General features: G+C 36.3%; 1 protein-coding gene across 1 annotated transcript in view; it reads left to right on the top strand.

Moving 5' to 3' along the window:
* Positions 1–10,281, top strand: part of LOC106524168 (N-terminal EF-hand calcium-binding protein 1) — a 19,833-nt gene extending 9,552 nt beyond the window's left edge. Inside the window, exons 4-12 of the mRNA XM_014017862.1 lie at positions 1,460–1,485; positions 1,699–1,796; positions 6,848–7,106; positions 7,242–7,321; positions 8,046–8,099; positions 8,310–8,422; positions 8,608–8,685; positions 8,838–8,929; positions 9,067–10,281. Of these exons, the coding sequence (XP_013873316.1) occupies positions 1,460–1,485; positions 1,699–1,796; positions 6,848–7,106; positions 7,242–7,321; positions 8,046–8,099; positions 8,310–8,422; positions 8,608–8,685; positions 8,838–8,929; positions 9,067–9,095 (829 nt within the window). The 3' untranslated portion in view covers positions 9,096–10,281. The remainder of the gene's footprint in view (positions 1–1,459; positions 1,486–1,698; positions 1,797–6,847; positions 7,107–7,241; positions 7,322–8,045; positions 8,100–8,309; positions 8,423–8,607; positions 8,686–8,837; positions 8,930–9,066) is intronic.
* Positions 10,282–11,737: the final 1,456 nt, after the last annotated feature.

Raw genomic sequence — 11,737 nt, 5'->3', positions numbered from 1 at the left:
GCACTAACTCAAATATTTAGGTCCACTAATCCTAAAGCACTAACTCAAATATTTAGGTCCACTAATCTTAAAGCACTAACGCAGTGAAAAATTTATAGCAAAAGATAATTCTAAAACACTAATACACTTGACCCCCTGGAACATAGTTCAAAGTTAACATGCGACTATATTTACTGTCAATATATCACCATGTGGATAAGTGACACTCATGTGAACAAAGTGTGTGAAAGCTTTCACCTTTAGCTGTTAACAATAATGTTGATCAGTAACATTTAAAAACCTCAGTTAGTAGCAAAAGCCCTAAAGCACTAATCAGGAAATTAGTTCCCCTATTAGTGCTTTAGGGGGCCTGTGCCCACCTCTGCTAATTATTATGACTGTGCAATATTCGTACAATATTTGCCTCCTTCCTAAGATCCTCAGATTTTTTTTACTCTTTAGCATACAAAAAAAGTTAATATATACAGTGTAAATTTACATAAGGCCTAAAGTAGAGAATCAGTTATAAAACCAAAACAGTAGCCTGTCTCATGTAATGTGTTTCTTTATTGGCTCCATAAGAAGAACTGTTAGAGGAGTTGAAAAGTGGATTTCACAAAGATGGCAAAGAAATTATGWGGAAAAAAAACTGTGGGTTTGGGTTCAGCACTTCTCTGATTCAGCTATAAAACAGATGGGCAGGATTAAGAACTGGCAGTGAGGCTTTCAGTGGAAAATTATAGTCTTTGGCTCAAAACAACACATTGTTACAAAGAAACATGAACATTGTGTTTGCATGTTTGGAGCACATGCTGGATTAGATTAGATCATGTTCAATTAATTTTTTTTCAGTTTTGGTGTTTAAGGGCTCTAAGATGTGAGGCTAGAAGTAAAACTTTCAGTTAAAACTATAAAAAATGACTATTTTGAGTTATTTGTGGGATTTGACTTTGACTTACAATTTGTTTTTAATAAACAAGTTGGATCCTCAGGTTCTGTTTTACTGTAGTCTACTTGGAGATGTTGATGAATTGTTAAAACAAAGACATGAAGACATACTGATTTTCAATTGGCAAAGATTTTAGCCTATCCAGTGATGWATGATTTTGTGTGAGTCAGCTTTGCTTGCTAAGATTTCACCCTGAAACGTCTTAAAGGAGTAAGTAATTTTGCTGCAAATGACACATATCAGAAGGTCAACCTGTAATGTCACCATATCATCCCCATGTGCAGCAGTTCCAACAGATTATCACGCTGCCACGCAGGATCAAATTAGGAGACCAGCGTTAATCGTTTCCAGAAGAGTAACGATCCGTTTCTTTATCACATCTTCTCCTCCACATCTTTATCTCACTGCCTGAAAAGCTCTGCAGACCTGAAAGTGTCTTTTTCATAGGGCTAAAAAAACACATTTTAAAACTTTTTATTAACATCTGTTTGACACATCCCTCATTTTGTCTTATTTTTATCATCCCCACAGCAACCTGGACATAAACGAGCTCTCGGGTGAGTTTGCGTTTTGTTTTATTTTATCATCATTGCTATTAAAACCTTCGAAACAGATACGTTTTAAAAGTGTATATTTATTTAATATTGTTTGATGCTTATCTGAACGGAATTATGAGACTAGAGCTAAACTACACTGCATCAAGCTGTTTTGTGCTTAACACCACCAATCAGTGCTAAATCAGACAGACTGGTCTTGTTTTTCTCTAACAGAGTATTTCACTCCACATCTGGGAGAGTATGTTAATGTTCTGTCTGCACTGGAAAAGCTGAATGTGTCCATTTTAAAGGCCATGGATAAAACCAAGGAGGTAGGTGATGATCTCTTTCAGCATTTTTGGTCAAATTGAATTAAAGACTTAATAACAATATTAGTAAGTTCATAAGCATTGTCCATCGCTTGTCCAAACATTTTATTAGCACCTTTAGTCAATTCAAAACCCCCTTTTATCACTTGTTGTAATGATAAAAAAAATGTCCAGCGTGACTGCCTAGGTTTACTGTTAGCTCTGCTTGACTTTATTTATTATACGCTGCCAAATATAAAGTCAAGAAATCCTTATAATAAAAAAAAAGCCATTTTAACAACACATTTAATGTGAGAAACTTGGCAACTGTTTGTATTTGTGAATCACTGGTGTGTAAAAAGAAGGGAAAGCAATTTATCCTCAACAGAGCTGCAACATTCAGAGGTAAAATGTGTGAAATGCACAATTCTCCAGCGCCTAAAAACAACTTGCAATTTTATGTCATTGAATGAAGGCAAATTCTGCTGATTTATTCGAAGCAGCTTCTTACCAATATACTAGTATCAAGGTGACAGGTGCCAGGTTGTGTCAAATGACAGAAGATATGATCCGTTATTAAGTTTTAAACAGAAAACACAGCTAAGCTACAAGTTATTCTCTTGTTCTAAAGCAGATTTTTAATCATCTCAATAATCAGAATAAACGGTGTAATTTTGTGAACGTTAGCGGTTAACTCGTGAGGATGTTTTTGTAAGAACTCTGCRTTACTTCAGTGGGAAAAACTTGGGAGTTCACACCCACCCACTTGTATCTGGTTTTAGATCCGCCCAAAGTCAGAACAAAAGGACTTTTAGATGTATTTGTTCCTATTTTCATTTCCTCAAATAGCCTGATTTAGTTTGTCTTGTTGAGCGTTTATTCAGTTAATAGGAACTCTGTAAATAATACTCATAATTTGTTGTTATTTATTCATCAACGGTTTATCTTATATATTTTTTAGCTTGTATTAGCAAAGCTTGTTTTGGATTCCTTGAGCGCTTAAAGATGACGTCGTTCATTTTTAAACCGAAGGTAAAGCACATTTACTTYGTTGCAGTTCTTAGTAAATTTTTTWAAATMATTTTTCTTTTAWTTCATTACAAACATAAAAACGACACTTTTACTTYAAAWTTTAACACCTTGTTCCTCTCTAAAAATTYAAATATGACCAGAACTCATCACGAAAGGAGTAAAAAACAAAGTGTTGAATTGACTTAACCAAGTTATGTTTACTGGTTTCACCCAATTCAGGTSAGTGGAGCCAGTTTGGTTGAGTATATTCAACACTTCATTTCTCAGAGTGTGCAAAAGTACTTTTGCTTTCCYGATTMTTAGMAGTATGACCTTTACCTAAGTGATTTTCTTATCAGTGAATTTTTTTTTTACCAAAGTCGTTTAATGTAAAGTTATTTTTACGTTTACATAGTAATTTTTTCAAGTACTTTATGCACCTCTGTTCTCTGATTCTGAAGAACAGGCAAACGTTCAAGCAATGAGTAGGATTTCATTTCCACAGACAATGAATTTGTGCAAAATGTTATATTTCAACAAGTCRGTAAAGCTGCCGGAGCGCTGCATGAAACATGGTTGTCTGACGCAAACTGCCATGACCTCACCAGCAGCAGAATAAGCAGCCAGAGGTGATCATCTACCCAGCAAAAGAAAAACACAAACTCCTCACATTCGTATGRAACAGAAGTGTAAACAAATAATCTGATTCACTGGCTGCTGCTGTAAATTTATCCATTACCTTTAACCTTCAGATGGTTGTGGGAGGCTTGAGCCTGTCCCGTTTCACAGCCGGTGACAGGTGCATTACCACCAGCTAACTAAAAGACGTGGCTAAACCCACACTGATGTTTACCACTGCAGCGCTGTTCAGCCCCGCAGCTCTGAATGTCATGTAAGATTAACAGAATAAATGCAAAATGTCACCATCTACTCAGAATATAAATGCAGTTTGTTAATCTATCATGGGTTTGGTAATGCTTTAGCTTTCAAATGCAAATCAGCTTCATGTGGGAGCAAAAATGCACAGAAATAGCATTGACTGCATCATCAACTGAAATAATTTCAGTTTTTTAAAGGGGACATATCATGCAAAGTCCACCTTTTTAACCATTAAATGCATTTTGTTGTGTACTTGGAGTCTCCAGGAGTGCAGAAAAGTTGAATTTAGTCTCTCCTGGTGCTGTGCAGAAACCTTTAAATCCTGTTTGTTTCGTATTTTTCACAGTTTTTTTTCATATAGTTGTAAGCCTCTCCATCAAATTGGAATGGACCGCTCTGGAAGCTGGACAAGTGGGGCGTAAAGTGTCTCTTTTGCGTTTAAAGAGACAGCCTCAAAACAAGTTGATCTGAGATAGGCTTCAGAAAAAGGGTGAAAGAGGGGCTTGTGGAGTTACAACAAGGAGGAATTCCTTTAAATCCTTTCCGTAGGTTTTTCATTTTCATAAACATGAGAAGAAAACTTTTGTTCTAAAAACTTTTCTGCAGCTTGGTTTACTTTTTGTGATTTAATGAGACTCAGTATCTCATCATGCAATCCTTTTGATTAGGGCTGAACACTGACTACTCGGTGAGATTTTGTGAGGGATTTACGGGAGAAGCCGGGTTGTAATCATGCTGATTAAGGTGCGCGCAGAAAAGCTTAGCGTCACCAAACTTTTGCAAAGATTTAATCATGAACTAATAACTATTCTTGAGTAATCTGCTGTTATTTTTTRAAGTTAAGCCTGCTGGTGGATTGTTTCTAATTGGGCAGAAGTTTGAGAGCCAGCTGAAGCGTGTGATCATCAGACCGGTGTTTCGATGTTGTAATAAGGTTGTTTTCTGCAACTTACTGTATTTTCATTGGAAAACACAAGTATTTATTGTGGCCCCACTCCTTCCTATGAGCTGTCCAACTTATCTGACCTCTAAATAAATGCTGAAGAGCCCTGTTGTTATAAATTATCATTTATTCTATTTCACGCTGATTCCATTATTTACTTTGGGGTTTATGTGTGTGCTTTTTTACACCTTTAGCTGCTCTCTCTGCCTTCTCCAACAGTGTCTCTCCGACTGTCTGTTTTCCCTTTTCTATATCAAACATGTCTTCCTACGGCTCATGCATTTTTCATGTTGCTGTTACTTGGCAAGAAAGCTTTATTTGCTCTGAAGTAGAGTTTTCTTTTCTTCTTAGGTCTGTTAGATATCAGTAAAGAAACTGCTCCACTAGCTGATCCTATAGCGCTGCTAGGATGATGTCAAATGTCTTTAGGCATATATTGTAGCTATATGGGAATCTGAAATGATTTATGATGCCTGGAAGTATAAAAAACACACACTGATGAAATCCACAGACCATTGATTTTGATATATTTTCTGCACTGATGTGTTGCAGTGAGATAAAGACATATTCACTTGATTGTCTGCAGCAATAAAAAAAACAGAAGAGAAGCAAAGAAAAAACCTAAATGATGCTCTAAAATTGAGCATAAACAAATTTTGTGTCTGTTTTAAATGTTTTCTCCTTGTTTTTGTTCAGTTCTATTTGTTGCACCACAGGGTGCTTCTTGTGAAAATGAGGAGTTGAAACACGGTGCTGAAAATATTGTAGGTACAGTCAGTGAGACAGATTGCTGTTATTGTACGTGCTTTTGATTTATCATTGTAAGAATAATATGTGTGTTCTCCTCGTGTCATCATTATCCAAGACAGGGTCAGTGTTTTTTTTTAACGTTGCTGGCTAATTTTGTTTGTTTTCCTACCCTGCTGTAAAACCRTAMTTTTAACAGAAGTACCTGTCTGAAATATCACTCTAATACCATGTTTCATCATTCTTTTGGGTCAATGAAAGCCACTGGTTCAGTGATGGGAAGCTTAAATGATGGAAGGGGCCACAATATTTTGTGGACAATACCAAAGGGCCACATACTGTAGCTGCTTTTATGGATTGGTTATTCAAAGATAGATAATGTTAAGGAGGAGAAGGTGCTTATTGTTTAATTGGTTATTGGTTCGTGGTGTTCCCTGGACATATATATATATACATGATGTAGTGTTTTGAGAGATTAAGCCAGTTGATTCATGTTTTCAGGTTTTCAAGTCAATGTTCCTTGTTTGTGAGGCTTGCGCTGGCTTTTAATTTTAATTGATTTTTTGTTTATTTAATTATGTTTTAGTTTTGATATATTTGTTTTGTTGGTTGTATTGATTATATTTCATTTTTGTATGTTGGGCCCCAGGAAGAGTAGTTTCTACCTCGGCAGAGACTAATGGGGACCTGTTAATAAATAAAAATAAAAATTGCGCTACACTGCTATTTATGTATGTGTAGGTTTATTAACACACAATGCAGTAACTTAACATATTTCTTGCTGAAATACATGTATAACAGTTGTACCTTTGTTTCATAAAAAATAAATATAAAACATCTGAAGCAAACAAAATAAACACTTACCTTAACGAGCTGAAGTGCAACGGCATAAGATGCCTCGAGTGCAGACTTCTGCGTGGTTGTGGTAAAAAGTTGCTGTTGTTTTTGTACGTTTTGAGGTTGTTTACAACAGCAGCCCTCGGGCTGTGACTTCAGTAAACTTCTCATATTTAGCTTTGTGCAACATCATGTAGCGGTAGCTTATACTAAAATCCTTCATGGCAGATGGCGTCTCTAAGCAGACTAAACACAGGTTTGCCTTAAAATCCTGTGAACAGATTTCGCCTGAAACATGCATTTTTATCTGTACAGTTTTCTTTCCTACATTCTTAGCCATGGCTGAATGTCTCTTCCTCATTGGTAGAGGGGATGTGTGCGAGAGCAGGCGCCATCTAGTGGCAAACTTTGTCAATAAAACCAATCCAGTGCCACTGAGGCACTTCGATACCTTTTTGTAATTTTCAAAAATTATTCTTAGAGCTGMTTTTGGGACACCAAATGTCCATCCCTGCTCTGGTTTCAAATACAGGAAACATTCTCACAGCAAAATCAAACATGTTTAACTATATGTGAAGTGTCTCTTTWTATGTTTCACTTGAATAAAGAAGCAGGTGAGCTGTTTGGTTTAATGTTTACTCTTCTTCTCTCACTGCAGGAGTATCAGGGTTCGTCAGTCCTGGGTCAGTTTGTGACACGGTTCCTGCTGAGGGAAACCTCCACCCAGCTTCAGTCTCTCCAGTCCTCTCTAGATTGTGCCATGGAGGCGGTTCATGACCACGGCAGCACAGGGARGAGGGTTCTGAAGACGCCAGAGGACCTGCCGATCCAGAGAGCGACCAAGAGGCCCAGCAGACGCATCCAGAAGAACATGTGTCTCTCCCCCACAGACCCCTACTCCGGCATGCTCACTACAGGTACTTTTCAGGAAAATCAAACTGTTAAAAAACGTTTTTTTAAAACAAAATATGAATAAACTTCTGGGTTAGATCGCTCTGTAAAGAATTTATTTAATTCTCTGACTCGTAACTTACTTCTGTTTCTGGGGTCAGGGGTCAGCGTGGAGCCGGACAATCACTGGGGCTCCCAGATCAACCAGCTGGAGCAGCTTGTAGACAAAATGGAGTGTGAGGTTTGTAAATAATTGTCTGTTTTGTATGGTTTGAATTTCCGGCGATGTCGAACGTTTCTTTCCAAGAAGACAAATAAACTGCGTTGCTATGCGTTTSTACTGAAGAAGGCTTTACGTGTTAAAAACAAATCCCACTTGAGCCAGTTTAATTGGCCACATTACTGGTGTGATATTAGGAAGCTGTAGTCAGTTTTCCAGAAAGACATTTGTTTTCAGCTGAATGTTTTGAGAGAGAGAGAGAGAGAGAGAGAGAGAGAGAGAGGTTTTACTTGCAGCTGTGTTTTTACAAGAGAAAAAAGTTAATTAAGCTGTGTGAGCCACACTCAGGGTTTGCTGATGCAAAATTTACCCTCTGGCAAGAAAAAAACATCCATGCTAATTAGTTCAAAATGCAAAATCAAACTGTGATAAACAGTGAAAATCACACAAAAAGTATTATCCTSTGACTGTGGAAGGTACTCAATTTAACACTAAGAACAACATAGTGGCATTAAAATAAACTTGCGATTGAGCGAATAATTTCACCAAAAGCATATAGTTTTCCTAAATTCTAATAACCATCTAAAAATAATAGATAAGGTGTCCATTAGCTCTAAAACATTGCATTAATGCAAGTGAATTAGAGATGTCAGCCACAATGCAAAGAAGGGATTACAAGCTGTTGGACGTTTTGTGTAAAAATGATGAAAGCTGTAATGAAAAATTGATGCCCCCCCTTTTTCAGAGTCCACATCTTGAACCTCTTAAAGAAGACACGCTGGCAGGAACATATAAATCGGTGAGTCTAGCAGAAAGTTGCTTATTAAAATGTATGAATTTATTCAAATTACACCCTCAAATAGTAATTTCCTTTTTATGGCCAAAGAATATTTATCTTTTTTTTAATAAATGCAAACCTCTATAATATTCCAATTGGTTCAAATCTTTAGAATCATGTTTTTGAAGATACGCTAACGTTTTTAGCATCGTTATGTTTTATTGTCTTCAGAACATCCTTCTGGTTCAGAGGCAAATGTCTGTGAAGGAGCGCGATGTGGAGCAGTTTCATCAAGCTTTCAAAATCTACACCGATGCCACTGCCAGCCAGCTGAACAACCTTCAGTATGTTCTCTTTATGCCTTTTCTCTATGTTTTTTTTCCTGCCTTTTTTGATGTTTTTGCCTCTGGATCTCTGCATGTGTTTGAAATTGCTACAATTTCCCGAGACGTGCCACTGATCATTCACACTGCCATCTTTTTTCTCYCCCTCTCCTCCTGATTCCTCTGTCTATTTTTATTGTTCGCAGTGTCTCGGTCCAGAACCTGCCAGACAGATCATGCTTCATCATGTACGAGTTTTGGCAGGACCGTCTCTCCTGGATGAGGTACGCCTCTCTGGCACGCTTTGTTGCRCGTCGCAGCGGAACAACATGCGTGGAGATTTGCGCCGCTCAGCCAACGTGTGCCCAGGACACAGAGCTGCTTTCAAACTCTCTTTGAAGTGCRCTGAAAGAAATTTATCTCTGCTTTTCCTCAGCTATCTGCAGTCGTCCGTCAGCAAGACTTTCCAGCGCTGCATTAGTGACTCGCTGGAGGAACCAGAAATCGTTTCCACAATGCTTCTCCCAGGTAGGAAACCGATAATTAAAGAGGCAATTTAAACTAAATTAAAGCTGTAAATGTAATGCTTATAATTACTTATAGATTATTAACAATTATTAGTTGGTTTGAGAATAAAAAGTGGCGTYATACGTTTTATTTTACAGCTTCTTGGTGGATCATGAACAACAACTGATGGAGAGAAACATCTGCATTAAAACACACTGAAAGCAGAAGAAGAAGCTAATATAACTTTTTTCCTGACTTGAAATCAATCTCTTTTTTTTTCTTGTGGCATGACTGGGATTGTTTTAGCACAGTTTTACTTCATAAAGAAGTGTCTGTTAAAATTTGTCCGTGTTAGCATTGAATCAAAGAAGAACCATAAATTAACTGTGCTGTCCTTTTCCAATWATCGACACTTTTTATGCTTCTCGCTTAATGAAAGCACAAACATTTCTTAGTGCTAGTGTGTTTCTCAAAGCTTTAGGCCCATCCACATGGGAACAATTTTTGTTTATGTAATAWTTTTTTTTTATTGTTTCAGCCTTGCATCCATGTGAAATGGCGTTTTAGGAGCCCCTAATGGTATTTTTCTAGACTAGGTTTCAATGTGGAAAAGGATTTTGGGTGCTGAAAGTACAGCAGTGTGATAAGAACTAGAATTAACATGATGCAACAGCTGGAAAAAGAATGTGTATTTTAATTTATAGTTAAAGTAGAAATWGCACTTTGTAGTTTTTGCTCTTGTATTTGCCACCCTCATTTTTTCCCTTGTGTTAACGGTTCAAACCACAGACTGTACAGTAAAATACATGGAGTCTATGGTTTCATTGTGCATGCTCCATGCCTTGTTTCCTGTTTCTGATGCTTTTTTTTTTTTGGTTGCATTGCAGTGCCACATACAGGCCTAGCATAGGTACTACAGCATCATGAATAGTTTTCTAAGTATTCGGGTGGAATGACGTGTTATTTATGAGAGTATTGTTAGAAAACAAGAACAAAGATTGTTTTGAAGGAAAAATTATATATAGTTTCTGTGTGGACAAAGCCTAATTCTGAAAGTAGATGCATTGATAGCAATATCACAATAACTGAAACAGAAATAAAATCTCATCTGTACATTCTTTTTAGCAGAGATGAAAACAGAAACTGTGCTTGGGTGGAAGTTTCCTTATGTTTCTCCTGTGCTGATGTGATCTGTCGCTCCTTAAAATTGTGAAATAGTCGTCAAATAGAACAATATCCTATCTAATAATTCTTATTTATTTATTTGATTTTATTTTTTTGGCAAAGAGTGTGTTTGAATGGGATGATGCTTGATGTAAACTTAGCACAAAAAGAAAGAAAATCTGATAGATTATTTCTTTGTTGTAACAAAGCTTCTTGGCAATAAATCGTTTACAGGGCACCTGATCGGCAGCACTTGGGGGTAATAGAAACTCAAAACAAGTGTCTATACTATAGTAACAGTAAAATAAGCTGTTTGGCAGAGAAGATTTGGGAATTTTTTCATGTGTGCAACCCACATACTCAGCTCTGCTGCTCATCCCACAAAGGCATGTTCCTTACAAATGTGGCACCATTTAAAAATAAATTTAACAGGCTTACCAATGATATAAGATTTATGACCAGGAAGCATTGTTACAAAAAAGAAAAAATTGACCAAACATTTCTTTGTTTATGCTAAGTTTAGATATAGATATATAGATATAATAAGCTAAACAAATGAACTCACTTCTGTACAATATTAGAGTATGTGTGTTACAGATTAGTTGACTGCAACTTCCTAAACTTTCTCCAACAGCCTGATTGCACTTGTATTTGTTATTTTTTCTAAGTCAAAGATAAAGAAATAGTTTATTTATCCAGCTTTTATTTGATTTTGACCTTTAAGCTCATAAGGATGATGTGCTTGGTGGTAAATGTTAGTTATTTTAGGTTCTGCTGCCTTATTTGGCTGGTTGATGACRTACAATGCCAATGAAATCTGCACTATTCAAGATGTTATTGCTTTCTTGAAATGAAAAAAAAAAAGGTTTCTGTCTGCTTGACATAAACACTTTATATTTTCTTCACAGATGTTGGATAGGCATTGTTAATTTTCCAAAAATAGCCATTTAAATAATCTGAATTTGTGGGGGATGGGATAGTACTACACACTAAAAAGTATTACATAGTTGTTGGATAATTATGCTCTGTAGTTGCAGTTTCAGCATCTGTGTCACTCATGCACTTTAGATGAGAAAAATATGGATTTTAATGTTATGAACAGAAATTTATTGTTGATTGTTTTTAATTTTTTTGTAGAGATATAGAGAATCAGCTGCTGTTATAAAAACTATGATTTGCACTAAAGTGCAGAGACATTAGTGAACCCAATAATTGTGCAGTTTGTCTGTACTGTTCAATATTAAACTCAAAAGCCATTATTCTACATTTGTAGTGAAGAACCAGTTTAACTGTTGATTACACACAAATTGTAGTTTAAATTTATGAACTAGGCAGGATTTTTTTTAAAGAAGCCCTGTTAAGATGAAGCTGTAGGACTGATGTGATTGTGAAACACTGGTAGATGTACAATAAATCTAAAAATATGAGGACCGAATGTTTTCACCTTGTCTTTAAAGTGTTTATCATTTCTTTTATGTGTGATATAAAGTTGTAATGTGGATGTTTAGCCTTTTTTTGGGCATGAATTAATGTTTGACATGTTGATGACAATAAAAATGTGCAATACTTAATTATTAGAAAGTATTTTATGTCAATATTGGGGATTATGGGGCTGTGTCTTACCTGATATCTTATGATCAGCTCACACTTGGAGCATATATATAT

This window comes from Austrofundulus limnaeus, unplaced genomic scaffold (assembly GCF_001266775.1).
Source record: "Austrofundulus limnaeus strain Quisiro unplaced genomic scaffold, Austrofundulus_limnaeus-1.0 Scaffold178, whole genome shotgun sequence".
Classification (NCBI taxonomy): Eukaryota; Metazoa; Chordata; class Actinopteri; order Cyprinodontiformes; family Rivulidae; genus Austrofundulus; species Austrofundulus limnaeus.
The sequence above is the reverse complement of the archived record's forward strand: the minus strand, read 5'-3'. Positions and strand labels throughout refer to the sequence as shown.